The sequence below is a fragment of the Nycticebus coucang genome, chromosome 19 (genome assembly GCF_027406575.1).
Source record: "Nycticebus coucang isolate mNycCou1 chromosome 19, mNycCou1.pri, whole genome shotgun sequence".
Taxonomy (NCBI): Eukaryota; Metazoa; Chordata; class Mammalia; order Primates; family Lorisidae; genus Nycticebus; species Nycticebus coucang.
The window spans coordinates 5,092,992-5,118,914 of record NC_069798.1 but is presented as its reverse complement, the minus strand read 5'-3'; the positions used below and the strand labels follow the sequence as shown (position 1 = coordinate 5,118,914).

The 25,923-nt window shown below is 40.3% G+C and overlaps 1 protein-coding gene across 5 annotated transcripts in view; it reads left to right on the top strand.

The window, feature by feature from the left end:
- PTPRM (protein tyrosine phosphatase receptor type M) overlaps positions 1 to 25,923 on the top strand; it is an 810,424-nt gene that overhangs the window by 183,408 nt on the left and 601,093 nt on the right. For all 5 annotated transcript variants that reach the window (XM_053571260.1, XM_053571259.1, XM_053571258.1 and 2 more), the window contains exon 2: positions 6,397 to 6,519. In XM_053571260.1, coding sequence (XP_053427235.1) covers positions 6,397 to 6,519 — 123 coding nt within the window. The remainder of the gene's footprint in view (positions 1 to 6,396; positions 6,520 to 25,923) is intronic.

Sequence of the window (25,923 nt, the reverse complement as noted above, 5' to 3'; positions counted from 1 at the left end):
GACCTCGTTAACTGACTTACAGTTTTCAACCATAACAAAAATAGTAAACACGTTCGCTGATTTAGTCACGTTTTGCAGATAATTCATCTTGAGACGTAACAGGACAGGGTTGGATGTCTATGGGGCTGTGTTAAGATTGTTTTTGTGGTCTAGACAGGTATTATGTTATACTTATTTTTTTTTAATTTCCATAAAAAATCATTACAGCAAGATTATGTATAGAATTTGGGGGCAATTCATCATCTATTCTTTAAAAAGCATTTTTTTGGGGGGGCTTCCTACCATGTGTTAGCTATAGGGAATACCATGGTGACTAAGATACAGCTATAATCAATAATTCTACTTTTGAGCAGAACTCTTACTCTGTCTATTGGGCTTTAGATACCTGTTTGTAAAATCTGCAGTTTTCATGAAAAAAATATTAGGATTAACTCTATTTCATCTGATTTCTAAAGCATGCAGGTCTGCAATTCAGTATCAGTACAGACTAGTTGCAGATTTTAGTTGGGGAGTAATTACACAAACTCATGGCAGCCCACTAAGGCATTATTGAGAGAAAAAGTATCCATAAAGATAATTTTAAGGAATATTTCAGCTTTAATCTAGAATGCATTGAGATTCCACAATGTCAAGTTTGTTGAATTAGAGTTTGGCCATGTGCTAGCATGCTGCCGATAGGCCCTAAAACTCATTGGTCTGAGGGATGCTATTGAGAACTGTGTTTATTACTTTACGTTGTTTCTTACTAGAGTTATCAGAAGGTAGTTCACTCTGAATTTAGAATTAGGGTAGTTACATCTCTTTTGGGTTCCCAGTGTGGGAGATACTATTGTATAGTGTTAAGAATGTGGTGCCACACTCCCAGACAGGATGTCTGGGTTCACATCTCTGTTTTACTGTCTTCCGGTTTGGAGACCTTGGGAAGGCTGAGTAACCTTCTATGTCTTGGTTTCTAAATCTGCAAAATGAGGTTCCTGTTGTCTACCTTACATGTATAGAGTTGGTATGAAGAATATACAAGTTTGTAATAAATGTTAGTTTTAGTGCTAATATTATTACTCAGTATTTTATTGTTATTTATTTATTTATTTTGAGATGGAGTCTTACTGTTTTGCCCTCAATAGATTCCGTGGCATCACAGCTCACGGCAACCTCAAACTCCTGGGCTTAAGCAATTCTCTTGCTTCAGCCTCCCAAGTAGCTGGGACTACAGGCACCTGCCACAACACCCGGCTATCTTTTGTTGCAGTTGTCATCAATATTGTTTAGCCGTCCTGGGCTGGGTTTGAACCCGCCAGCCTCGGTGTATGTGGCTGGCACCGTAACTACTGTGCTATGGGCACTGAGCCTTATTCCATATTATTTTATAGAGAAGTGAATTATGTAATCAATCCTCTTTAAACTGGCTGTTCCACAACTCAGAATGAAATCTATGGATAACCTTTAGTGTATGAATCTAGTGACAATTTTATTATTGTAGGAGTGGGTCAAGTTCTAGCCATATTCTTGGTGTCATCTTATTTTTTTCATTGTTCTTTTCCTTTTAATTTACACTTCTTTACCTTTTAACTTATACTTTTTGAGCATTTCTGTTAATTTGGTTTTTATGTTGTTGCACTGCACGTTTTGCAATAGGCCATACGGGGCAGAAATCGCCTCATTGTCAGTTTCCTCAGTCACCATCCACCGACACGTCCTTTTGCATAACTCTTGGCATAGCACATGTGTGTTGTATTTATAGCTCCTAACAAAACGTCTTTCTCAAGGTATGATGAAGACGTGGGTGTGTGCATGTGCCTGTGTGTCTGCGAGAGAGGGGGGAGGAAGGAGGAGAGAGACAGAGATACAGAAAGAATATGAGTGGTGTGGACCACCACCCCACCACGCCTGATCACCAGGACTTGGGGTTTAGTCCTGAGCCCTCTCCACAGAAGAGAAATCATTTACTTTGATTTGACAGGACAGCTCTGGACTGGCGGGAGTCAGTCCTCATATGACAGCTAGGGAGAGCTCTGGGGGAATCTGTTGTTGGCCACACTCCTCTACACGATGGCAGATTCAGCTGTTATTGCTTCCTCATCATTGTTATTCCTTGGCCTCTGGGAATTGATCTAAAAAACCTAGCCAACCACCTGTTCTCTGCACCTCCATGTTCAAAAGAGGTACCCACAGGGGTGTTACCTGGACGAATGCGTGCAACTCTTTGCCTTCTTATGAAGTGCACTTTTTAATTTTCAATAATATATTTCAACTAGTTGCAATGTGATGGATTCCTGAGTGAAATTGTTCTATGAGGTCTCTATGGGGGGAAGAATTTAAGAACTAAATATAATTAAGACCCCTAGATAAAAGAGCTCACATGGAGACTCCCGAGGGAGTTCTGCAGTTCTTTCCGCCTTCCAGAAGCTCTGGTGCTTTGTATTTCTTCTATTTTCCTTTCTAACTTCTACTAAAAGTCCTATCTTACACTGGGGAGGGGGGGACTAAATATACATAATGTGGGCGGCACCTGTGGCTCAGTGAGTAGGACGCCCACCCCATATACTGAAGGTGGTGGGTTCAAACCCAGCCCTGGCCAAACCGCAACAAAAAAATAGCCGGGCGTTGTGGCGGGCGCCTGTAGTCCCAGCTACTTGGGAGGCTGAGGCAAGAGAATCACCTAAGCCCAGCAATTGGAGGTTGCTGTGAGCTGTGTGACACCATGGCACTCTATCGTGGGCGATAAAGTGAGACTCTGTCTCTACAGAAAAGAAAGAGAGAAATATAAATAATGTGCTCATTGAACATGCCTGTTACACTGACATTGTATTTGCTGCCTAACTTAATCATCAGAAATAACCGAGAAATACGAGTTCTCTCCACTATATAGGGAAAGAAACCAGGGTTGGGAGAGGCTAAGGGATTTCTCTAAAACCACAAAGCCATTAGTGGAAGAATTAGGTTGTGCCAGTGTTTGACCCCAGAACCTATACTTTTTGTAGCACCCAAAGCTGCCTTGAAAAGTAAATGCTTGATTGCCCTCTCTTGCATTGGTTATTTTGATTCGGTGTCATTTACTTTAATTTCATCTTATTTTAGCTCAGTAAACCACCTTTGCTCTTCTAGGGGTCCCACAATAATTGGATTATAGCTAGTGGTGGATCTGAAGATTGGTGTTTAGGGGGATATATCTTAGCTGGGCGATAGGAAATTCATAGTCTGTCTCATTTTCCGGTGGCTCAATAATCCTTCATGGGTCCAGAAAGAACCATACCATACTTTATATGTTTCATTTCAAGTGATAAAAACAGCTTTGTGTAATGGGAAAATTATAACCCTCTTTCAGGTTTGCTGTCAGCCATGCGTGCAAAGCTCTAGCCTTTGTTATTTGGTTCTGTCCTCAGCGCTAACAGTCACTTTGTAAACCAGATTTTTAACCAGCCTTAAGTTGTTCTGTGGATGCCTGTCAGTGTTTCTCACTGTTTGAGATTGCACTATAGGACTTTCCTCAGGGTGCTATCTCTGTTTTCACTAGGGGACCATTTTCTGTCAAAATCAATGATTTCATTCTTTTCAAATATTGTTAGTGCTACTGCTGTTTGGGCTTATTCCTACAGTTCTGAAGCTGTTTTGTGCATCAAAATTAGAGTTTGCAACCAAGTGGAAATGTTTCTTGTAAATGTTTGCATAGTCTTGTAACATTTCCTATCCCAAATTGGAAAGTTGTTAGTATTAATGTACTTTAAACAAATCCACTTTGTTTCTGAACTTGTTAAAACTTAGTAAGAGGGAAATATAAATGGCCAGTTGTCAAGGTCAAATACTGAGTTAGTGTGTATCTTTCATTATGACTTTTTTGTTCCCAGTGGAATGTTTAATTGAGGCAAGTACTGTTAAAAGTGTTACAGAAGACAGTGTCCAGGGCCACTAATTTTGTTGTGAGGCCTGGAGCTAACAACAAAGACAAAGCTAGAAAGCTGGGAGAGACTGTTTAGCAGTCTGAGTTTCTTTAACTCTGACATTGTTTTTTTTGAGATGGGGTCTCACTCCATTGCCCAGGCTGGCCTCCACTCTGTTTAACTTTTTTTATTATCAGTGATGTAGAAAAGTGATGCTTATCAAATTTTCCGAAACCACAAATCTAGGTAGGATGACTGCTATCTAAATGACCAGGATAACAGGCTGGAGTGACTGAAAACGGAAGATGGTTTTAGAATAAACAGTACAGTCCTGATGTACATTTGGAAAGTCACTTACCTCCTTACAAAAGCAGAGTAGTGGCTCAATGGCATGGGTGTGAAAAAGATGTATAGGATGTCAGGTTCACTGATAGCTCAGAATGGAACAGCACCCTACCTGGACTATTAAAATGACAAGATAAAGGGCCCATTGAATTCTGGACACCCACCAGGATGGTAAAGCTTCGAAGACCTTCTAGTGAAGAAGAATTTGAGGAAAGGGAGCAAAGCATAGTTTGTTTGGAAAATTGAAGACTTAGAACATGAAACCTCTTTTCAAATAATCAGCTTTCTTGTTCAAGAGCTGAGATTATTTTTCTATGTCTTCACAGCATAGAGCTAAGATAAATGGGTATACCTTGCAAAGTACAGTTTAGGGTTTTACAGGTGGAGTTTTCTACATGGTAGGGATGCTTTACAGAATTCCAAGTGCCTCATCTGGTTAGAGGCTGGCTGGCTGGATAGGCAGCTGCAGAATTGACCTAAGCATTTGGATGCAAGTTGGAAACATTTATTATTCTCTGAGGTTGTACAATGGCTAGTTTACTGATCTTCTTGCCACCGAGGCATGTATTGCAGACATAGTGTACAAATATTCTTAAATTTGTGTTTTCTTGATGTTAACTTGTAATTCTCATCATTGGCAAAAAATTAATATAATTAATAGCATTTATAGAATGGGTAGTAGAATTTTCATAATAATTAACAGATCAATAGAATCACCCACTTCCCCATGTGAAGCATTGGGGGAAAGATCTGATGCTCTAAACAGAAACAGGAGACATTTAAGAGGATGCGGTGGGACTTAAAATCATCACCATGCTGAATTCTGGTGATGCTGAAACAGCAGAATTGCATTTTCTCTTATTTTTTGTTTCTTCACTTAAGTTGTTTCATGTCTCCTACTAAAATTAAGCAGATGTTTACCATGTCTTTAGTCTTGAATTTATTTTTGCCTTTAAAATTTGTGTGGACTATCAGTGAATTTATCTCTCTTTTAATTTTGAGACCTCAAATCTCCAAAGTATTAAAAGTGAAACCTGTTTTTTTTTTTTTTTTTTTTTATTGTTGGGGATTCATTGAGGGTACAATAAGCCAGGTTACACTGATTGCATTTGTTAGGTAAAGTTCCTCTTGCAATCATGTCTTGCCCCCAGAAGGTGTGGCACATACCAAGGCCCCGTCCCCCTCCCTCCTTCCCTCTCTCTAAGGAAAAGCAGTGAAACCTGTTTTTATCTTAGGTTTAGAATAATTCTTTGTAAAATACTTCGCAAGCCGTGTTCCTGGTTTGTACTGCACCTCCTGTCCCTGTGCCAGTATTGGGAAAGTGTTTCCCTTTTAATTTGGGGGACAAATTGTAATTTTTTCCCTATTGAAAACACGTTGAATGCTTAAGGCAGTTCTATTAAAGCTGGGGTCCTCAAACTACGGCCAGAGGGCCACATGAGGCGGTGTGATTGTATTTGTTCCTAGATTTGTGTCTAGATTTAAATACAGAATCATAGCAGAAGCTAGTATATATTTTTTTAAACTATAATGCAGCCCTCCAATGGTCTGAGGGACAGTGAACTGGCCCCCTGTTTAAAAAGTTTGAGGACCGGGCGGCACCTGTGGTTCAAGGAGTAGGGCGCCGGTCCCATATGCCAGAGGTGATGGGTTCAAACCCAGCCCTGGCCAAAAAAAAAAAAAGACTGTTATCATTTGGGCAGCGCCTGTGGCTCAAGGAGTAGGGCGCCGGTCCCATATGCCGGAGGTGGAGGGTTCAAACCCAGCCCTGGTCAAAAAATCACAAAAAAAAAAAAAAAAAAAGTTGAAAAATGAAAAAAATAAAAAGTTTGAGGACCTCTGTGAAGTTTCAAATGCATGACCAATTTTCCAAATTCCTATACATCTGGAAAATATTAATTTTAAATTTGTGTAGGTCTCACTGTTGATGACTTCTTCCAACATTAGATTCATTCTGGAGACCTGCATAACACAGGAGTGTGGATAGGGCATGACTACACGACCAGTAAGACTCCCCAAAAGTACAGTAAGGGTCAGGTCCACAGATCCTGAGCAGAAAGTTCTAATCAAATGTGGTTTGGCCTCAGGTAAGTGGAGGTTTCTTGCAGTTGTCATAGCTTATTCCAGAGGTCTGTTTTTTATTTACATTACTTTCCATTCTTTTACATTGTAGGTGGCTGCCTTTTTGATGAGCCATACAGCACATGTGGATATAGTCAAGCTGAAGGTGATGACTTCAACTGGGAGCAGGTGAACACCTTGACCAGCCCGACTTCAGATCCTTGGATGCCATCAGGTTTGCATTCAGTCTCAAGTTTCTTTTTAAAATAAAAGGCCCATGATAGTGTTATTCATAGTCTGTGTTCATTGAATATTGGTGGAATGAGTGAAGGTGCCAGTCCTTGGGTATGGCAGTCAAAAGTTGGATTTGCTGGTAAGGGCCATATAATTAAGAGAACCAGTTATAAGAGTTTTAACTTCTCTCCCTCTGAAGCCTGACTATTGTCACTTCCTTTGTGTTTGGGGAAACCTTAGCTAGATTAATGGGCATTGGCCCATTGATCCATCTGTAATCAGCAGATATTAGAAGTTGATTGTTGTCTGTTTTGGCAAATGTGCGTAATGGATGGAACTCTAGGTGAAGCAAGCAAATGCTATTCTTCATCTGTCCCAGCTAGGAGACCTTGCAGGTGGCTTAAGGTTGCTGCTTCAGGGTCTCACTTGGCACCTGGGAGATATAAGGGGGCTGCCCAGTGATCTTGAAAGTGTTCTTCATGTAAAATAATGGTACATAATGTGGACATTCTTTCTACTTTAGACAGCGCTTAGTGAATTTTCTGATGACTGAAAGACCTGTGTCCCATTGAGCACTGGCAAAAAAGTGGGAAGAGGGTGACTAGTGAATTCTAATCAAATTGGCACCTGATCAATTCAGTGGACCCCCTTTTCAGGCTGCGATGTTGGACATCCCTTTAAAATTTGTTGTACAAATGGGATTATAAGTGTGCCCCATTCAACATTCAAACTGTGAAACATTTTATTCTGATTTGGATCTCAAATAAAACGATTTTTATACATTTTAAGGACTATAATGTTTTTCATTAATGTTCCAAAGTGTAGCAATAATTACATTTACTAGGTACTCTTGTAAAGGTAGCTTTTAAACATGGCATGACATAGAGTTTAATGTTGTTCTCACTGAGCTTTAGTGGTTATGATGCCCACCTTGCTCCTGGCCTTTCCTTCCCACGATTAACTCCTTATGATTTTAAAGAAAGGGAGCGTTGAGTTCTTTAGCCTCGTGGCTTTCCCAGACTTCAAAACCTTTCTAGTTCTTGGTTATTTCCCTACTGCTCACATTCTCCTTTTCTGTCTCTTCTGTTTTCTTGTATGCTGTGTGCTTTTGAATAGGTCTGTTTTTGATCAGCAGTACACTTTGGTTTTTCAATTTCCAGCTCCTTCTTCAATTCTTAGCAGCAGTGGGGAGAACGGCGAGGGCACAGCTCTGCCGCCCCAGTGGCACTATTTTCCCAAACAGATTTTCTACCCTGAAGGCTTTTGGTCATTTTTTTTTTTTTAACCTTGAGACCGAGTCTCACTCTGTCACCCTGGGTAGAATGCTCTGGCATCATCATAGCTCACAGCAACCTTAAATTCTTAGGCTTAAGCAATCCTCTTGCCTCAGCCTCCGAATAGCTTGGATTATAGGTGCTTGACAGAATGCCCAGCTACTTTTTCTGTTTTTAGTAGAGGCAGGGTCTCGCTATTGTTCAGGTGGTCCACCCAGCTTAGCCTCCAAAAGTGTTGGGATTACAGGTGTGAGCCACCTTGCCCAGCTCTTTTTGGTCATCTTCCCTGTCCAGAGAGGGAAGTGGCTCAGGCCATTAGCAGGGCTGGGTCCTAAGATTTAGTCCCGACAAGAGTTCTCCACAAGAGTGCCCTCATACTTACTTTGTTTATCATCTTATTATCTGATGGAAATTTTATAAATGTTTATATTGAGTAGTTGGTTTCATTAGTGTAGTTCTTCAGATTGAAGCATAATTTGGGAAAAATAACTTTTAAAAGAAGCTCAAGTATATTTAGCCTCTGCTGATTTTATTTTTGGTGAAAGATTATCTACCTACCTTCATTAAAAAAAAAAAAAAAGCCAAAGGAATACCTTCTTGTCCCCATCTTGTCCTTTCCTTCTTTCTCATGTCTTAGACTACCATCTTAGACTACGTTGTTGGAGGACGGGTTTCTAGCAGAGCCTGTTGATCTTACCCTACCATAGACAATGTTGTTGGAGGATGGGTTTCTAACAGAGCCTGTTGATCTTACCCTACCATAGACAATGTTGTTGGAGGATGGGTTTCTAACAGAGCCTGTTGATCTTACGCTACCATCTTAGACTACGTTGTTGGAAGACGGGTTTCTAGCAGAGCCTGTTGATCTTGCGCTACCATCTTAGACTACGTTGTTGGAAGACGGGTTTCTAGCAGAGCCTGTTGATCTTGCACTACCATCTTAGACTACGTTGTTGGAAGACGGGTTTCTAGCAGAGCCTGTTGATCTTGCACTACCATCTTAGACTACGTTGTTGGAAGACGGGTTTCTAGCAGAGCCTGTTGATCTTATGCTACCATCTTAGACTACGTTGTTGGAAGACGGGTTTCTAGCAGAGCCTGTTGATCTTGCACTACCATCTTAGACTACGTTGTTGGAAGACGGGTTTCTAGCAGAGCCTGTTGATCTTACGCTACCATCTTAGACTACGTTGTTGGAAGACGGGTTTCTAGCAGAGCCTGTTGATCTTGCACTACCATCTTAGACTACGTTGTTGGAAGACGGGTTTCTAGCAGAGCCTGTTGATCTTACGCTACCATCTTAGACTACGCTGTTGGAGGATGGGTTTCTAGCAGAGCCTGTTGATCTTACCCTACCATAGACAATGTTGGAGGAAGGGTTTCTAGCAGAGCCTGTTGATCTTACGCTACCATCTTAGACTACGTTGTTGGAGGACGGGTTTCTAGCAGAGCCTGTTGATCTTACCCTACCATAGACAATGTTGTTGGAGGATGGGTTTCTAGCAGAGCCTGTTGATCTTACGCTACCATCTTAGACTACGTTGTTGGAAGACGGGTTTCTAGCAGAGCCTGTTGAAACAGTGTAAATAAAGCTCCAAGCCCAGATATGTCCTAGAACAACCAGTTAAATAACTGAAGGAACAAAGGGGAATTGAGTCAACAATGGGCTTCGAAGCCTCATCTGTCTTGGGAAGAATGAAGTAGAGCTACGTACATGTTTTGCTTTAATTTGTTATACTTCTATTGACTAATAGAATACATGGTGACTAAAATTAGGCCTTTGTAGCTTAAGGTCTCTTCTGACACTTTTCTCAGGTCCATCTGTTTTCTAACAGCTACCAGAGGTGGGCCTTGGGCCCTCCCCTTCCCCCAGCTCATTATTTGGACATGGGAGGTTTGGTAGCAGGCATGTGAGGGAGGGTGGAGAAGGCCCAGCAGTCCCTCTACCCTCTAGCCTCTTTATGTGCATGGGTGCAGGTGAGATTTCTGGAAACTGGTAGCTGTTTGATCAGATTAAATTTTTTTGACACAATAGAGAACTTGAGATACTTGTCTTTCTTTTTCTATTACTCATTAAATAAACTTTAGCCATTAAAAGAATTTTGAGCTCTCGTACACATATATGCTGAATGTGATGCTAATTATTTTGGAAGACAAAGGATGATAAGAAATGATTCTTTCTCTTTAGGAACTTACCTACTTGGGAAAAAAGTTAAAAAGAATACAATTAGTGAAAAATCTAAAATGATACATAATTAAGTGTGCTATATAGACTGGAGGTATTCTGTGAGCAGTTGTTGTAGTGTAAGCCCTATATACTATAAAAAGATTAGAGTTGTGCCCTGCGGACCTGTCTGCCCAAAGTGAGAAGTTTAAATTCAATATAATACAATATTATATTATTATTCAATAATAATACAATATTATTAGAAATAGGAAAGTGCATTATAAACTTGCATGGACTATCCTAAGATACAGATTTAAAAACTGAGTTTTAAATATATGTATACACACACACACAAACACACCCATAGAAAGATTCTACTACATACCTATGTATATATACATATATCTGTGTATGTGTATATAATATACAGTAGAATTTCTGTAAGTTGACCACCCAAGCAAGGGACTATAACAATTTGGTCCACGTACGGCGGTGGTCCACATAAGGAACCAGGCCTGCTATACTGATACGTACATACGGTGCACGTCTGGTCGAGGAAATTAGGTCAGCTGTCGAGGTTCTACCGTATATGTATATATATCCATATGTTTTAAAATACTACGTAGTTTCAAGAGTTTTCTCCTTTTTCCTCTCCATTTTCCCTTCTTTTTTTCCCCATCAATGTTTGCAATATAATCTATTCCTTTCAAAAGCAGATTACAAAGCTAGTCCTCTAATTCTAACACAGAAATGAATTTTATGAATTTCTCAGGTTACATATGTAGCAAAATCAGATATAACCATGGCTTTCTGAGCGTTAATTTTTAATTTTTTTTACTACATTGCTGATTTGTTCTCGCACGTGTATTGTATTTGGTTCTGTAACGCCTGACCCAGAGTTGGCAAACTACGTCCTCCTGGTCAAATCCAGTTTGCTGCCAGTTTTTGTGTGGCCTGTAAGCTAAGAAATGTTTTTTACATTTTTAAATGAATTATGATATTTTGCCAATTGCAGCATCCATAAACAAAGTTATTTGTTTTTCTTTTTGTGATTTTTTTGTTTGTTTTGGAGATAGAATCTACTGTGTCACCCAGGCTAGAATGCAGTGGAATCATCATAGCTCATTGCAACCTTAAACTTTTTGGGCTCAAGCGATCCTCCTGCCTCAGCCTCCCAAGTGGCTGGGACTACAAGCATGTGTCACCATGGCTGGCTAATTTTTTCTATTTTATGTAGAGACAGGTTCTCACTCTTGGTCAGGCTGGTCTTGAACCCCTTGCTTCAAGCAGTCCTCCTAGAGTGCTAGGATTGCAGGCATGAACTACCACGGCCAGCCCATTAACCGAGTTTTATTGGCAAACAGCAGTACCCATTTGTTTAAATATTGTCCATGGCTGGTTTTAAGCTGCAAGCTGAGTTGAATATTTGTGACAGAGACCCTTTGGTCCACAAAGTCCACGGTATTTACTCTCTGGCTCTTTACAAAACTAATGATGCCAATCCTTATCTTACACCATTTTGGTTTCAGAGTATAGTTATTGGTTTGGACTCTTGGTTTATATCGTTATTGTTTCCTGCATTTATGTTATAATTACTAATATGCAAACATTTTAAATTTTATTTCATTTTCAGATTGTGTGTTTTCTAAATATTAGGCTATTAAAATTTGTAAGAAAAAAAGAACACGATTAGGGATTTTTCTCTGTCTTCCCATTATATTTGCTATGTAATGAAAAAACATTGTGATTTTTATTTTTATTATTTATTACCAAAATCTTTGTCATGCTACTGTAATTCTCATAAGCAAATAATCCATCAGGGTGAATTTTAAAGTTACAACAGTGGGAGACTAAAATTTTTACTCTAGTTTCTGGCCGTTTACTTTTTCTGTGCCATTTTTCTAAGTCAGTGCTTTCGTGTGTAGTATTTGTTTCTGTGTATTCATATGTGAGGTTACATTTAACCACATTTTTAAGAATTTAAATATTGTTTGGTACTTTATGCAGGCTGCTTGAAAACTACTCTGAGGCTGTGAGGTTAGCCCTGGAAACACATGTTTAATGCCAAATGTCAAGTAAATGCCAAATGTGACTTAAATTTTTATATATCAAGTCGACATTCATGTGATAGTAGATTAAACTTTTGCAGCCAGTTCTGAATCATAACAGTTTTGTTGATGAAGCTATCTATGCTAAACCTGGTTTCTCTTTTATAGGTAAGTGTGTGGTTTGTTTCTCCATTAGCAATGGGGTAATTTCATAATACAACTCTGAGCACGATATTCTTGATTAAGAATCCAGACAGTAACCTGGTGCACTCTGTTAGCACTAATGCACTCTGCCACTTTAGATATTGTAGCACATTGAATAAGTGTCAATTACATGATTCGACAATGGTGGAGTTTTAAATATTTTGTTACTGTACAATATTTATACCCCCATAGTCCATTTTAATAAAAATGTGACCCTTTTTTATTAAAGAAAGAAAAAATTAAAGTACTGCCATAGTTATTAAAAATGTGTAGGTAGCTTATAACCATTGCTATTGATACTCGTAGAATTGACATTTATTTATACCCCCCATGGTTCCCTTAAGTTACCATACCTCTAAAAAGGCTGTAAGTAAGTGAAATTGTATCCCAGTGTTGGGAAAACATAATCCTCTTAGAGCTTTTCCAGGTAGGATAGCATGTGAGTATATAGAACTCATTTAGCTTTCCATGTCTTTGTTTTACATTTTGGGAATTGAGAACGATGATGTTGCTAATTTTTAGGAGATGCTGTGACTGAGAATTGAATGTGTCTGTCGGTTCTCACATGAAAGGCAGAGATAGGAGTTCTAGGCTGGAGTATCAACGTGTACACTTAGTGTGATGACCCAGAAAATAGAAAAATGACTGCGTATATTTATTTAGAGTGAATTTCATATTTGGGAAAGAAGATGGATTGACAGACAAAGTAATTGCAGTTTTCCTTTGGGTGCATTTATCAGACACATTTTCCTTGTGCTGAGGAAGGCTCCCCTATTTATTCACACTTGAGGGCTTTTACGGGCTTAGTGAGTAATGAAGAGACGATGACTGTGAGCTTGAAAAGATGTTTTCCCCCTTACATTGTACTGTGTATCCAGGGAGAAATATTTCTGGCACAGAATATTCAGACAGTTGTCTAATTATCTCATTCATTCTTTCAATCAGTCAACATTCAACAAATATTTATTAAACACCTGCTATGTGCTAGGCATTGTCATAGATGCTTGAGATTCTTCACTGAGAGAAATGAAGATTCCCCTCCACAGTGCACCTGACATTCTCAGCCCAATAAAATTGTTCTTGGATGGACAAAAGATTATATCCTGTAATATCATGGTTTTCTCTTTTATTAATGACTTTATGCTGGTGAATATTTAAAATACAGCTCAGTAGAGCCAGCATACCAAAACATCACATTTAGCTTTCCTATATCCTTTGTCCCTTTAAAAATTAGAACAAAAGCCAGAACAAAATAGCCTAAATCATGGCTGGGAGCAGTGGCTCACGCCTGTAATCCTAGCACATTGGGAGGCTTAGGTGAGAGGATCACTTGAGGCCAGGAGTTTGAGACCAGCCTGAGCCATGAGTAAGACCCAGGTGTGGTGGTGCTTGCCTGTCGTCCAAGCTACTTGAGAGGCTGAGGCAGAAGGATTGTTTGAGCTGGTGAGTTTGAGGTTGCAGAGAGCTATGATGAGGCACTCTGAGTAGACCAGGTGACAGAATGAGACTCTCTCAAAAAACAAACAAAAAGTCAAAATCGAAGCTAGGGTGGGGCTCACACCTTAATCCCAACACTCTGGGAGTCCAAGGTAGGTGGATTGCTTGAGCTCAGGAGTTTGAGACCAGCCTGAGCAATATAATGAGAGACTGTCTCTACTAAAAATTAGACAAACTGAGGCAAGAGGATTGAGGTTGCTGAGACACTGTCTCTACTAAAAAATAGACAAACTGAGGCACAAACTTGAGGTTGCTGTGAGCTATAATGCCATGGCACTCTGGTCAGGGCACCAGAGTGAAACTATCTCAAAAAAACAAAAAAAAAAAGTCAAAATTATAGGCAAGTAGCAACTCTATTTCCTGATTGGCCTGCCTTGTATAACAAAGTCATCTTATATATACATATGTATGGATGACCCTGAATAGTTGACAAAATTTGCCTTTTTGCTCTTGATTTGATCCCTGTGGTGGCCCTTTGAGATTGGGTGGTACATTGTCCTTACTTTACCCCATAGAAGACCGAAGTTCAGAGACAGAAAGCTTGATACAGGCTTATAGGGGAGGAGGACAGCCTCCACTGTTGTTCTTTTGAGTGCCCGTGAGTGATCCTCCTACATGAAAGCATGCATCTAGTAAAGGGGCTGGTCTTTAATCCCAGGTTCATACCTTTGGATCTTTTGGAACTGAACTTGAAGGTGTCTACCACAGGAGCTGCACACACTGCCCCTGCAGGCTGTGGGCTCTATCACTTGTAGCTGTTGATCTCCGGCAAGTTCTGAAGCTCTCAGTTTTACAGTCTTCTCATCTGTAAAATATTAGGTAGTAATTAATAGGTGGGCCTGGCTAAAGCAGTAGATTCTATCTTCTTGAAGATTAAGTCCCAACGGAGGAAGCCAGGAGTCACTTGAAGAGCAGAGAGAATTTGCCCTAATGATGGGCACGCAACACCCATGAAGGGTGTTAAATCAGGATAAAAGCCTAGAGGGGGAGGGTGTGGCAGGCAGGCTTTCCCAGGGGGCTGTTTTTGAAAAAATACCTGATTCTCAGAGCCAGGAGGCTGTAGAGCTGTGGTTCTAAACCTTCCTAATGCCTTCATGAAGTAGCAACGAAAATAATTTTGTGGTTGGGGGTCACCACAACATGAGGAACTGTATTAAAGGGTCGCGGCATTAGGAAGGCTGAGAACCACTGCTGTAGAGGCTGAGTGATCCTGGGGAGAGAAGGGCAGGGACAGAGCCCTAAGGTGTGGTGTGCTGTGTTGGAGGGAGTGGAGGGTCACATCATGTAGCACCCTGAAGGCCAGGGGGAGATGCTTAGCACCTACCTCATGAAGATCTTGACCAGATGACACCCAGCAATCCACAGCAGGAGCGAAGCCTCATGCCCAGCCCAGCACAGTGTTCAAGAAAGAAATGTATTCTTCTTGTTTTTAAGCAGTTTTTCGGGGGCACTTTGGTATGAATTTATCTTTTAGCTTCAGTTTGAGTCTCCATGAAGAAGGCAGTTTATGCCAGATTCTTATTTTATCTTCTAAATGACATCATATAAAAATAGGCAATGCAGATCTTGATATGTATAATTTTTGAATGGGTTAAAAAAACACATAAACCAAAAGAAATCCCTTAAAATACTAACCATGTTTTTATCAGGATGGTAGGATTGGAGGTAATTGTCCCGTTTCTGTTTAACACACTTCCTTTATGAGCAAGTCTAGCTTTATAATAAAAATCAGCACTTGCAAAGATTTGGTGGGGGACCTTGTATTTGGCCTTATTTTATTTGATTCTGAAAAAATATTTCTAGTCACTGAACTGGGAAATTAATAGTTTTATTTTCCTTTCTTGGGTATCTTATTCAAGTGTCCCATACTGATGTTCTTGCCCAACGTACAGATGTAGTGAAGATTCATCCTCCTTCTATCTTACTCAAATCACCTTGGTGAGCGTTGGAATGAGTTTCTACGGAGCTTTTTTTATTTTTTTGGCCAGGGATGGGCTTGAACCCGCCACCTCCGGCATATGGGGCTGGTGCCCTACTCCTTTGAGCCACAGGTGCCGCCCTCTACGGGGCTTTTTAACTGTGAATGATGAGACTTGGTGGAAGAAATTAGACTACAGCTGTGTCCTGTCAGTGGTTTCTAAGTTACAAAATTTTAACAGCAACTTTAGAGGTGGTAGTAAAAACCATTCAGGCCAGTGATCTAGGGGAGCTCTTAGTTCACACATGTTGCGACATGGGTATGAACAAGTACACGCCACGCCGCTGGTTGTGCAGGGAACACACAAGGGTCTGAGGGCCACCCCTGCACCCATACTCGGTTAAGGGGTGAAAGTAATGGTGCTTATTTCACGTGAATTAGGAAAGAAGCAAGATTTTAGTTCCTTTTGCTCCCTGATTTGTTTTTTGTCCCATTTTTAAAAATTATGGTGAAATAGGCGTAGTGTAAAATTGGACCATTTTTGGTATACAGTGCATTCTGCATGTTCACATAGTTGTTCAGCCAGAACCACTGTCCATTTCCAGAACTCATATGTCTTCCCTTTACTAACTCTGTACCTGTTAAACAACAATCCCTCCTTCCTGCAGCCCCCAGGCCCTGACAGCCGCCATCCTGCTCACACTTTCTGTGAATGTGACTGACGGTCCAGGCACCTTTTATGCCCAGTAAGTGGAGTCGTGCGGGGTGGTCCTTTTGTGTCTGGCTTATTTCACTCAGTACTATGTTTTCAAGTGGTTCAGATTTTCTGTGCAAGGACTTCCAGAGATTAAGGCAGTCGTTCTTTTAAAAAGTGTTTTGATTTTTTAATATCTCACTGTTTTAAGGGGATCCGGTAAGTTGTATTCTGTATGAGCACTTATTTCAGTAGTTTATATTTAGTGTTCAACAAATGTTTTCCTTTAAATGTATTCCAAAAATCTGTCATGGATGATTGGAAACTTATAAAAAAAAATAAGAATAATGGCTAGCTGTTTTTTTAAAATATTTGCTAAAAAGTATACAAATTAGCCTGTATATATAAATATGTGTTTGAAGAGTTTTATTTCTTGCTTAATTTCCTGTGAAATTGTACAGAATGATGTCATAGAGTTATCTGAATCCAAGTAATGGCATAAACCTAGGTCAGTCATACAGATGTTGTGGATCTTTTTGTTACCATGCGAGTAGAGGAGGGCTAAGAAGTGGGACTGATGAGGACCACAAGGCACTTGTGTTGAACAGGGACAGGTTCCTGGAATGAAGGATCCCATCTTGGCAATAGGAGTCGAGAAAAGGGGATAGTGAGTTTTGAAGTAACATTCAGGGATAGTCCCTAAGTCTTTGGAGAGTGGATTCCTTTGCAGACTGCAAAAGGGGTGGTGGGTGAGATGGAGCTGATTTGAAAGTAGTTTCTTTAAAAACCAGAAGGCCCAAGACCTGTGGAAGACTTGTCATTTGGGGCCCGGGAAAATAGCCTTTCTTCATGTGAGGTGGGATCCTTGGCATCACAAGGGCTTGGTGTGGGCCATTGCTGTGCTGCCTGGCCCAGCACGCTGGCAGGTGAGTGGTGGCATTAGAGGATCCCTCACCCTGACACAGGAGGAGAATGGCCTTGGAAATTCTGCATGGCCTCAGAGTTCTGGTCCACCGCATTCTCACTCTTCATGGCTCAAACCAAATCATGGCAGGATCCCCCTGAAATACTCCCTGGACTTTCCATGGTCCAAGACATTGAAGCGTTGAGTACATATAAAAATTTTTGGGTCTGGATTATTCTTTTCACCTTTAGACAATGAAGAAATGGACATTCTTCCCAATGTGAAAGTTGATCATTTGAATTGGGTCATTCTTGTCATACCCAACTAAAATTATTGAGAAGCTGGGGGAAAAGCACTCAGGACACATAACATTGCTCCACAAATATAATTCTCTGCAAGCCTGGCTGCTAAAACTGCCTTCTAGAACTTGAAACCAGTTTTATCTAATCATTGCCTAAATGACCTTCTGCAACTTTAAGACTTTAAGCTTTTTCTCACTGCCATCCTTGCCAATCAGAGCTTGTTGGTTCCCCAGAGCCTTAGCAGTCAAAAGAACTCTCTCAAGGGCAATGTGTAACCTTTCTCTTTTCATAAAACCTCCAACCTTCTCTTTGTTCTTCAGACATATGGATCTGCATAGATGCCCCAAATTGCAATTTTTTCTTCCCAAATAAAATGTTAAATTTAGAGACTCATCTCTACATTTTTATTTTTACTTGGACACCGCTTTTTGAGCACCTGCTGTGTGAGAGGCACTGTTCCAGGCACTGGGGACGTAGTGATTAAGCAGCCCGCAGTCTCCCAGTGTTCTATTTGGCTGCTCTGAGCCTGAGGAGGCTGCTACACAGATGGACGCCAGTGCGATGAGGGCCAGTGGAAGGCCTCCAGGGGGAGGCGGCCCCTGAGATGGAGCACAGTAACTTGAGGAGCGAGCCCAAGCAGGTGGGAGCACTAGACAGAGGAGCACCTTGTCCAAAGGCAGTGAGAGGTGGGGAGAGGGAACAGATGTGCACAAGGCTGCCTGGGAAGCTGCAAGCAATCCAGGGAACACTGACCACGGAGCAGAGGAAGGGGAGAGATGAGGTGCTGGAGAAAAGACTCTTTTCAAGGCTTCCCAGTGAAGGAAAAGAGTGATTTGATCACTGATTTGTGCAAAGGGATGAGAAAAGAAAAATTTAACTGAGTATATGTTGAGGAAAACTCAACATTTCTGATAAGAATAATACAAGAAAAGCTGTAATAAGGAAATTAGGTTAGTAGATAAGTACCAAAAACCATGTGAGTAAGTTAGTAAGAGAGAATGCCCTGCTCTTGGGAGATTTGTGCTAAAATGTTGAAAAGTGGAAGTGTCTGTGTAGAGAACATGTGTTTGTGTGTTGAGAGATGGAGCATGTGCAAACATGGGAAGACGTTAACGATTAAGTCTAGGTGAAGTGTGTATTTTTATACCATTTTCTCAACTTTTTCATACTTTTGAAGCTAAGCAAGATTTGCATTGTAAATGTAGGGCAACAAAATACAGTGCCGTGCCAAGGCGATTTTTATCTACGAGTGCATTTTAGGCCAAATGCTACTCTGTCAATTTGCATTGAAAATATGTTTGTTTAAAAAGTCCAGGTTGGTACTCTGGGAGGCCGAGGTGGTGGATGGGGTGGCCTGCCTAAGCTCAAGAGTTTGAGATCAGCCTGAGCAAGAATGAGACCCCAGCTCTAAAAACAGTGTTCTGGTGGGTACCTGTAGCCCCAGCTACATGGGAGGCTGAGGCAAGAGGATTGCTTGAACACCAGAGTTTGGGATTGCTGTGAGCTCTGATGCCACCGCACTCTAGCCAGGGCAACAGAGTGAGACTCTGTCTCCAAAAATAAAAAATAAAAAATAATTAAAAATCCAGGTTGAACCATATCTCCACTTTCTGAGAGTATTGTGGTAATCGTTGGACCTTACTGGCAAGGTTTAGCAGAGCTGATAGACTTGCATACCACCAATTTGGAATCACTAACTTAAGGCCTATAATTTTAGGACTTTCTAAAATAGGACAAATGCTTCACGCTGTGGTTTTATGCCCCAGTGGGTGTCTTGTCTATAAAGATCCTTATTCTGTTGGTAGATATTTTGGTGGTTAACTGAAACTTTGTAGGAAGATGCATAAGGAATTATTAAATTTTATTTTTGGATCCATGCTTGCATTCATTTGTATCCTATCCATAACATGGGCTGAAAACAGAAAAAAAAATTGTATGGAATTTCTTGGCAGACTCCATTAAATGATCGTGCAGATCATTATTTTAAATAAGTGGCCTTTAATGCATAGGCAACTGATACTCTATTCTAGGAAATTATGATGAATTATATTGTAAAGTGATATTTAGAAGCTTAAGGGGTTGATAGAGAAATAAATATGGCTATTTAATTAATTGTCTTCTGGATAATCATAATGCCTCTACCTGGTGGGTGGACAAATTGAAACAGCTGATTATGCAGCAGGAGTAAGTGGCTGAGTTGCTGTGTGGGGTAGCATGTTAATAGAGTGGCATTTTTGAGAGGATGTCGCTGAAAATTTGTTTTGCACAAGACCAGGTCTTATTAGAATGCTTTAGGTTCTCTCATATACGGTGTTTCTTAATTGTCTTTTTCCTTGTTTCTTCTAGGAAACGTGAGAAAGGTTATCTTTTCTATTTATTTGGTTACCTGTAGAAAATGTATAAAATCTTGACATCCTCGGCTTAAGACTTGAAGGTACAGGCGGGTGTGATGCAGTGCGGGTTAAAGTGGGTATAAATCACTGAGGTTTCTAGGAGTCATCCTGGGAAATTACACCGTCCTTTGTGCTCCTTTTCATCCCTCCTGAATGTAAGACTCACCCTCTTAGACGCACACCTTGTGGAAATGCTGTCTCCTCCCTAATTGTACTCCATAAACAAAACATCCCTTCCTCCTGCTGGTAGTCCTGGCTTGCTGTGGAGTGACAGGCTGCAATTTACCAGTAGGTCAGCAGCTGAGCTGATGACAAGTGACCTTTCTAGCACTGCAGTCAATGCTTGTTATTTGGAACACAAAATGATACAGTTTGTATTTTTTAGCAGATGGGTCTTTGGGTCAATCCTCCATTGACGTGTGACTGTGTTACTTGGGCTGGAGGCATCAGTTCAGACAGGAATGTTAATTTATTTGAATTGATCTGGGTCTTGCTCTTATAAAAAGGTGTTGGACATTTGTTGATGGCACAGATTATTATAAATAATTGGTTTTATGCATCAAAGGCTTTTAGAGTGTCTGTTTTACACATAGCATTTGTGTGATAGCTTCAGCAAGTATTCACCATAATATATTTTGTATATGTTTGAGTTTCTCAGTTGTTTCAGAAAAAATCACATAAATGGGCTTGTATCATATTTAAATAGTCTCTTCCCTGTTCCCTGAAACATGTTTTGTGAGGCCCCATAAAGAGTCAGGAGGGTAAATAACTTCTGGAAAAGATGCTAGGAAGAATTAGCTGTGTTACATGAGGAGTTAGCCTTTGTGGTATTTAGTAGGGTTGTTTGATAACTGCTTTCAGTTTTTACTTTCTAGAAACAGGAGAGGATCATGCATCTCTGTCGCCTTTGATTTAGGTGTTATTCCACCTGCTTTGGCTGGTGAAATGTGAGTGGAAGTAACATGTGCTTCCAGGCAGAAGCTTCTAGAACCAGGACGAGAGTCACGTTTCCTTCTCTGCCTTAGCGATTGTGGAAGCAGTGAAATGCTTCTAAGCCTTGCTACCTGAGTAAGGAAGATGTAGAAATGACCCCCCCACACACACACACACAGTCAGATGACAGCGATGGGCATGTGCCTGAGTGAGAAATAAACCTTGCTGTGTTGTGCCACTAACGTTTGGGGGTTGTTTGTTGCATTGTTCTCAAACTCTTAGGTTTTAGGACCCTTTATATTCTCAACATGTTTTGCAACATTCAAACAGCTTTTGTTCATGTGGTAGTAACTATTGATATTTTCTGGATTAGAAGTGAAAACGGAGAAGATTTGAATACACCAGAGTCCTTAAGTATCCTTTCCATCGGACGTCACAGCAGTGATGGATACTTGTGAGCCTTTGAGGATAAAATGGAAATAATAAAGTCAAACAATGTCATATTATTATCATGAAAATAGTTTTCAGCCTGTGGACTCTCTCAGTCTCAGGGATTTTAGGAATCCCTGTAATACACTTCGAGAACCGCTGACCCACCCCATCCTAAGTGATGTGACTACCTTGGTGATTTACGGTAAAGGCTCAGGTGATAGGGAAGGAAAATAGAGAAGGGGAACAAAGATTTTGGAGACATTGCAAAAGGACATCCTGAATGTTATAATTCACATTTTCTTTGTGAATAAAGAGAGCATACATTATAAATAGCTCATTCCTGTGATTGAGAGGTAGCCTATCTTTATACTAACAAGTACCCATTTCACTAGAATTTTGCATAAAGCCACATAACTGTATGTGAATATTATTAATTATATGAAAGTGAAGCTTATGAAATCTTTTGCTCTAGAAAAAGTTAGAAATGGGATTAATATTCATATACTTGAAATCGGGTATAGGCTTTCTGGAAGATAGAGGGTTGGATAAAGTGAATTATTTAAACTTACTCATATATGAGTGAGCCTATTTAAATTTATGCAGTGGTGCTGCTTCTCAGATTTTTAAGTGTGGAGCTGTCTCATATATATATAGTCATAAAATAATTGCTACCCATTTTATTATGAAGCGTATAGTGACGAAGTGATAAAAAGATGGCTAAACATATTTCAGGGAGATTTGGGACATTGTATATGGATGGATAACAGATCCCACAGGAAAATTCATCAGTCACATGCCTGCCTTCAGGAGTCTGATAATGTAAGGTAACATTTATTTCTAAAGATAAGAATCCTAACAGAATTTGCTAATATTTAAAGGCATGATATAAACATTTTCTGAGTGTTATGCTAACATATCCATGGAAAGCATTATAGGGAGGCTCGCCATCTTTACAGATTTATCCAGCTATTAGAGATAGTTACTATTGAAGCTTGAGGAAGAAGACATTACAAATAGTCTTTCTAGCTCTTTGATTCTCCTTTTTTCAGTAAATACTGAGGAAGTACCTACTGTTTTTATATTCTACGAGATAAAAAATACATTGGAGGACTCACGCAAGATTTCTGAGGTCACAATTTCCTGTGTTCAGCATAGGAGGCCAGTGTTTTACTTGACAGGAAGATCAAGTACCGAAATAGAATAAGGTACTGAATAGAGGCAAAAGAAATTAAATTCACCAAGTGGCATAGACTCGCTAAGGATTAATTTCCTCGACTAATTGGCTACCCATTATGGTGGCTATTGAAGACTGGGACTACTTTATAAAGGGGCTGTTATTGGGAGTCCCGGGCAGGCTGAGAACACTAAGAAGACTTGGTAGATGGAGTCAAGACAGCCAGAAGTCCATCTGCCCATATGCTCCGGCTGAAGATACATAATTCCTCCTTCCCAAGTATAATTGTACTTGTGCAGGGAGGGGTTACGTTCACGGAGAGATAGTATATATCTTTATGAAATGCCTATGTTCCATTTGTTCATTGACCCCGATGGTGAACAGTCTCATTTCAGCCTTTAAGTAATAACGGACTACAGTCGTGATTAGTACATGCTTTCTTACCCCCGAAATGAAATGAGGGAATATTTTCTTTTCTCATTTATTTGAAGACGATTTTTGAAAAGCCTTAAGCCAAGTCACACTTTCAAATGTGGGCAATTCCTTAAGTCCCCCAGCAGATGGAGACGTGTAATCCTTCACTCCCTTAATGGGCCCTCTTTGTTCCCGCCCCAGGTGACTTTGCCAGATGTCTAGGGAAGAGTCAGCCTCAGGCTTTGCAGCTAAGCTGAGAACTGTGCCCGCCTGCTTTTCTTTCCCCACCTGTCTTTGACCTGACAGAGAGTTCTTAATTGCTCTTGGGTTTTACACGGCGTTTATCACCTGGTGACCCTCCCTAGTAGATAAGAGCAATGTTTTCTTTAATAACATAGTCACAACAAAGCAGGGAACAGAGAATCTTCTGAGCTCCAGAGGAGCAGGTTTAAAATCCCACGTGAGCCTTTCACAGGCAACATCCTGCCCATGTTTTGATTCAGAGTAAATCCCAGAGGTCAGATCTCTTTTCAGCTCACTAGGGTGAACATTGGCTTCTGAGGTCAGCACAGGCAGGAGAGAGAGGCTATCCTCTATCCTCCTCTGCCTCTTTGCATGCACACTGACACAAAGAGAGAAGAATTTTAAAACAACCTTACTTTTAAAGGGCAGGGGGTCTCTGATTCAGGTGATCTTCTTTTCTTTTGACCCTGCTTCTTTATTACATTATTAGTACAAGTGTGTTGAAGAAGAGCTCGCTAAGATTTCATCTTTGACAAATTCAGCAAACCTTTCGGAAATATTAAGTGGTGTGAAACCCTTTAGAGTCAGGTTGTGTTTCTTGCCTTTCTTGCTGTTTCTACTAACCACTGGGGCATCATTAGTGGTTTTCAAATTTTTATGTTTAATGATTTCTAAGATGATGAGCTTTCCTTCAGTAAATTGAAAAGAAAAAAATAGTGTACCATCCTGAAGGAATTCCTGGGAGTAGTTGCTAACTCTAAGGAACTGGAAGTGAAATTAGTTTTAAAAAATATGCACAAAACAGCTCGCTAACCAAGCAAATGAATAAAAAATGAATGGTGACCAAAGGCACTGCTCTTTAAGAGAGTTGGTAGCTCCTCATAATTTTTGTCAGGGATTTAATTTACAAATGTATTGTTTTCCAAGCTAAATAACGAATTACATTTATGTAAGACATTTTCACTTACCTCGCAAGTCTTTATAAAAGCAAATGAGATGATTGTTTCATAATGTATACTAACTTATTGAAAGAGTTCTTAGAATAGGACACATCCAAATTCAAAAGGCCCTCTGGTCTAGGTCTATATTTCAAGATCAAAGAGTTTCCTAAAGGAAACGAAACTCTTTTTTTGCTAAGAATATATATAATACAAAAACGTGTGTCTTAGTGTAATACCAGCTGCTGTGACAAATAAATTTCAAAATGTCAGAACCTTAACACTTTAGACCAGGCGTCCTCAAACTTTTTAAACAGGGGGCCAATTTACTGTCCCTCAGACCGTTGGAGGGCTGGACTATAATTAACAAAAAAACCCCAAAACTATGAACAAATTCCTATGCACACTGCACATATCTTATTTTGCAGTAAAAAACAAAACGGGAACAAATACAATTCACACGGCTTCATGTGACCCGCAGGCCACAGTTTGAGGACACCTGCTTTAGACATTTATTTAGTGTAGTCCCAGATTGGGGGTAGTTGGGGGGGGGGGCCCTGTACCGCACTGACATTAGTTGAAAAGGACTCTTTGATGTTCAACGTGTATTTTCCAAGGTTGCCCTCAAGTGGACATCCGGATGGCAGAAGAGAAAGTCCCTGGAGGATCTGTGTGGGGCTTGCGGGGAGGGATTGGGGGCCAAGTCTAGAAGTGGAGGGAAGAGCAGTTTGAGAGTATAAGTCTAGTGTGATGCACCAGAGACAGAAGAAAAGGACATTGGAAGGGTGTGAAGTCAGTTAAGAGAAGAAAAGGACATTTGAGGAGTATGAAGTTAGTTAAGTTCATGAGCCCATCTTTAAAAAGGTGCTACCTACCTCATTGCTGAATATCCCTACAGTCATCTTCCACAAGCTCCTCGTGGGAAGCTATGCACCAATGCCAGTACCTAGTTCACTGTTCAAAGCACTTTTTCCAGGATGATTGCTTGAACTTAATTTTCATATCTCTTGTGACAACAGCTTTGATGACTGTTCCAGAAAAAGAGTTCCAAAATTTCTTTGAAGGATGGGCTGGGCTCTGGCATCAGAGCCTGGCTTCTCAAGGGGAGTACTTTGAAGGTGACTGTAATGGTATTCAGCAGCGAGGTGTGTAGCACTTTTTCTAGGATGAGTTCACGAGCTTATTGTTTGGCCTCGTAGCTGGTAGTCCTAATCTCACTTTATCACCCTTGGTAGAGTGTTGTGGCGTCACAGCTCACAGCAGCCTCCAACTCCTGTGCTTAGGTGATTCTCTTGCCTCAGCCTCCCGAGTAGCTGGGACTACAGGTGCCCACCATAATGCCTGAAGGAATATCACCTTTTTTTTTTTTGCAGTTTTTGGCCTGGGCTGGGCCTGAACCCACCATCTCCGGTATATGGGGCTGGCGTCCCACTCCTTGAACCACAGGTGCCACCCAGGAATATAATCTTTTTAAAAATCCAATTAATTGACTACAATAATGTTTTGAAAATTAACTTTATGATGTTTTTTATGCTAGTGAAGAATTAAGCCATCATGAGTAGATAGATGTTATTTAACTAGATCATTTCCTAAGTTTTCTATTATTAAACCATTTCCTAATATTTCTATAAAATAGATATTCTCTTACCTTTACTTTGATAAGATAATTTCCCAGATACAGTGAAGATATATGAGCATATATTACTACTTCAGGTAGGTAAATATTATTGAATAAATGTCAGCTTTCCCAGGGAAATCACTGTATATAACCTCTGTAGATAATATATTTGTCAAAAAAAAATCAATATTAAAAGTAAACAGATTTTTAATACATCTGAAGGAGCTTCCAATAAACCCACATGCCAACCCA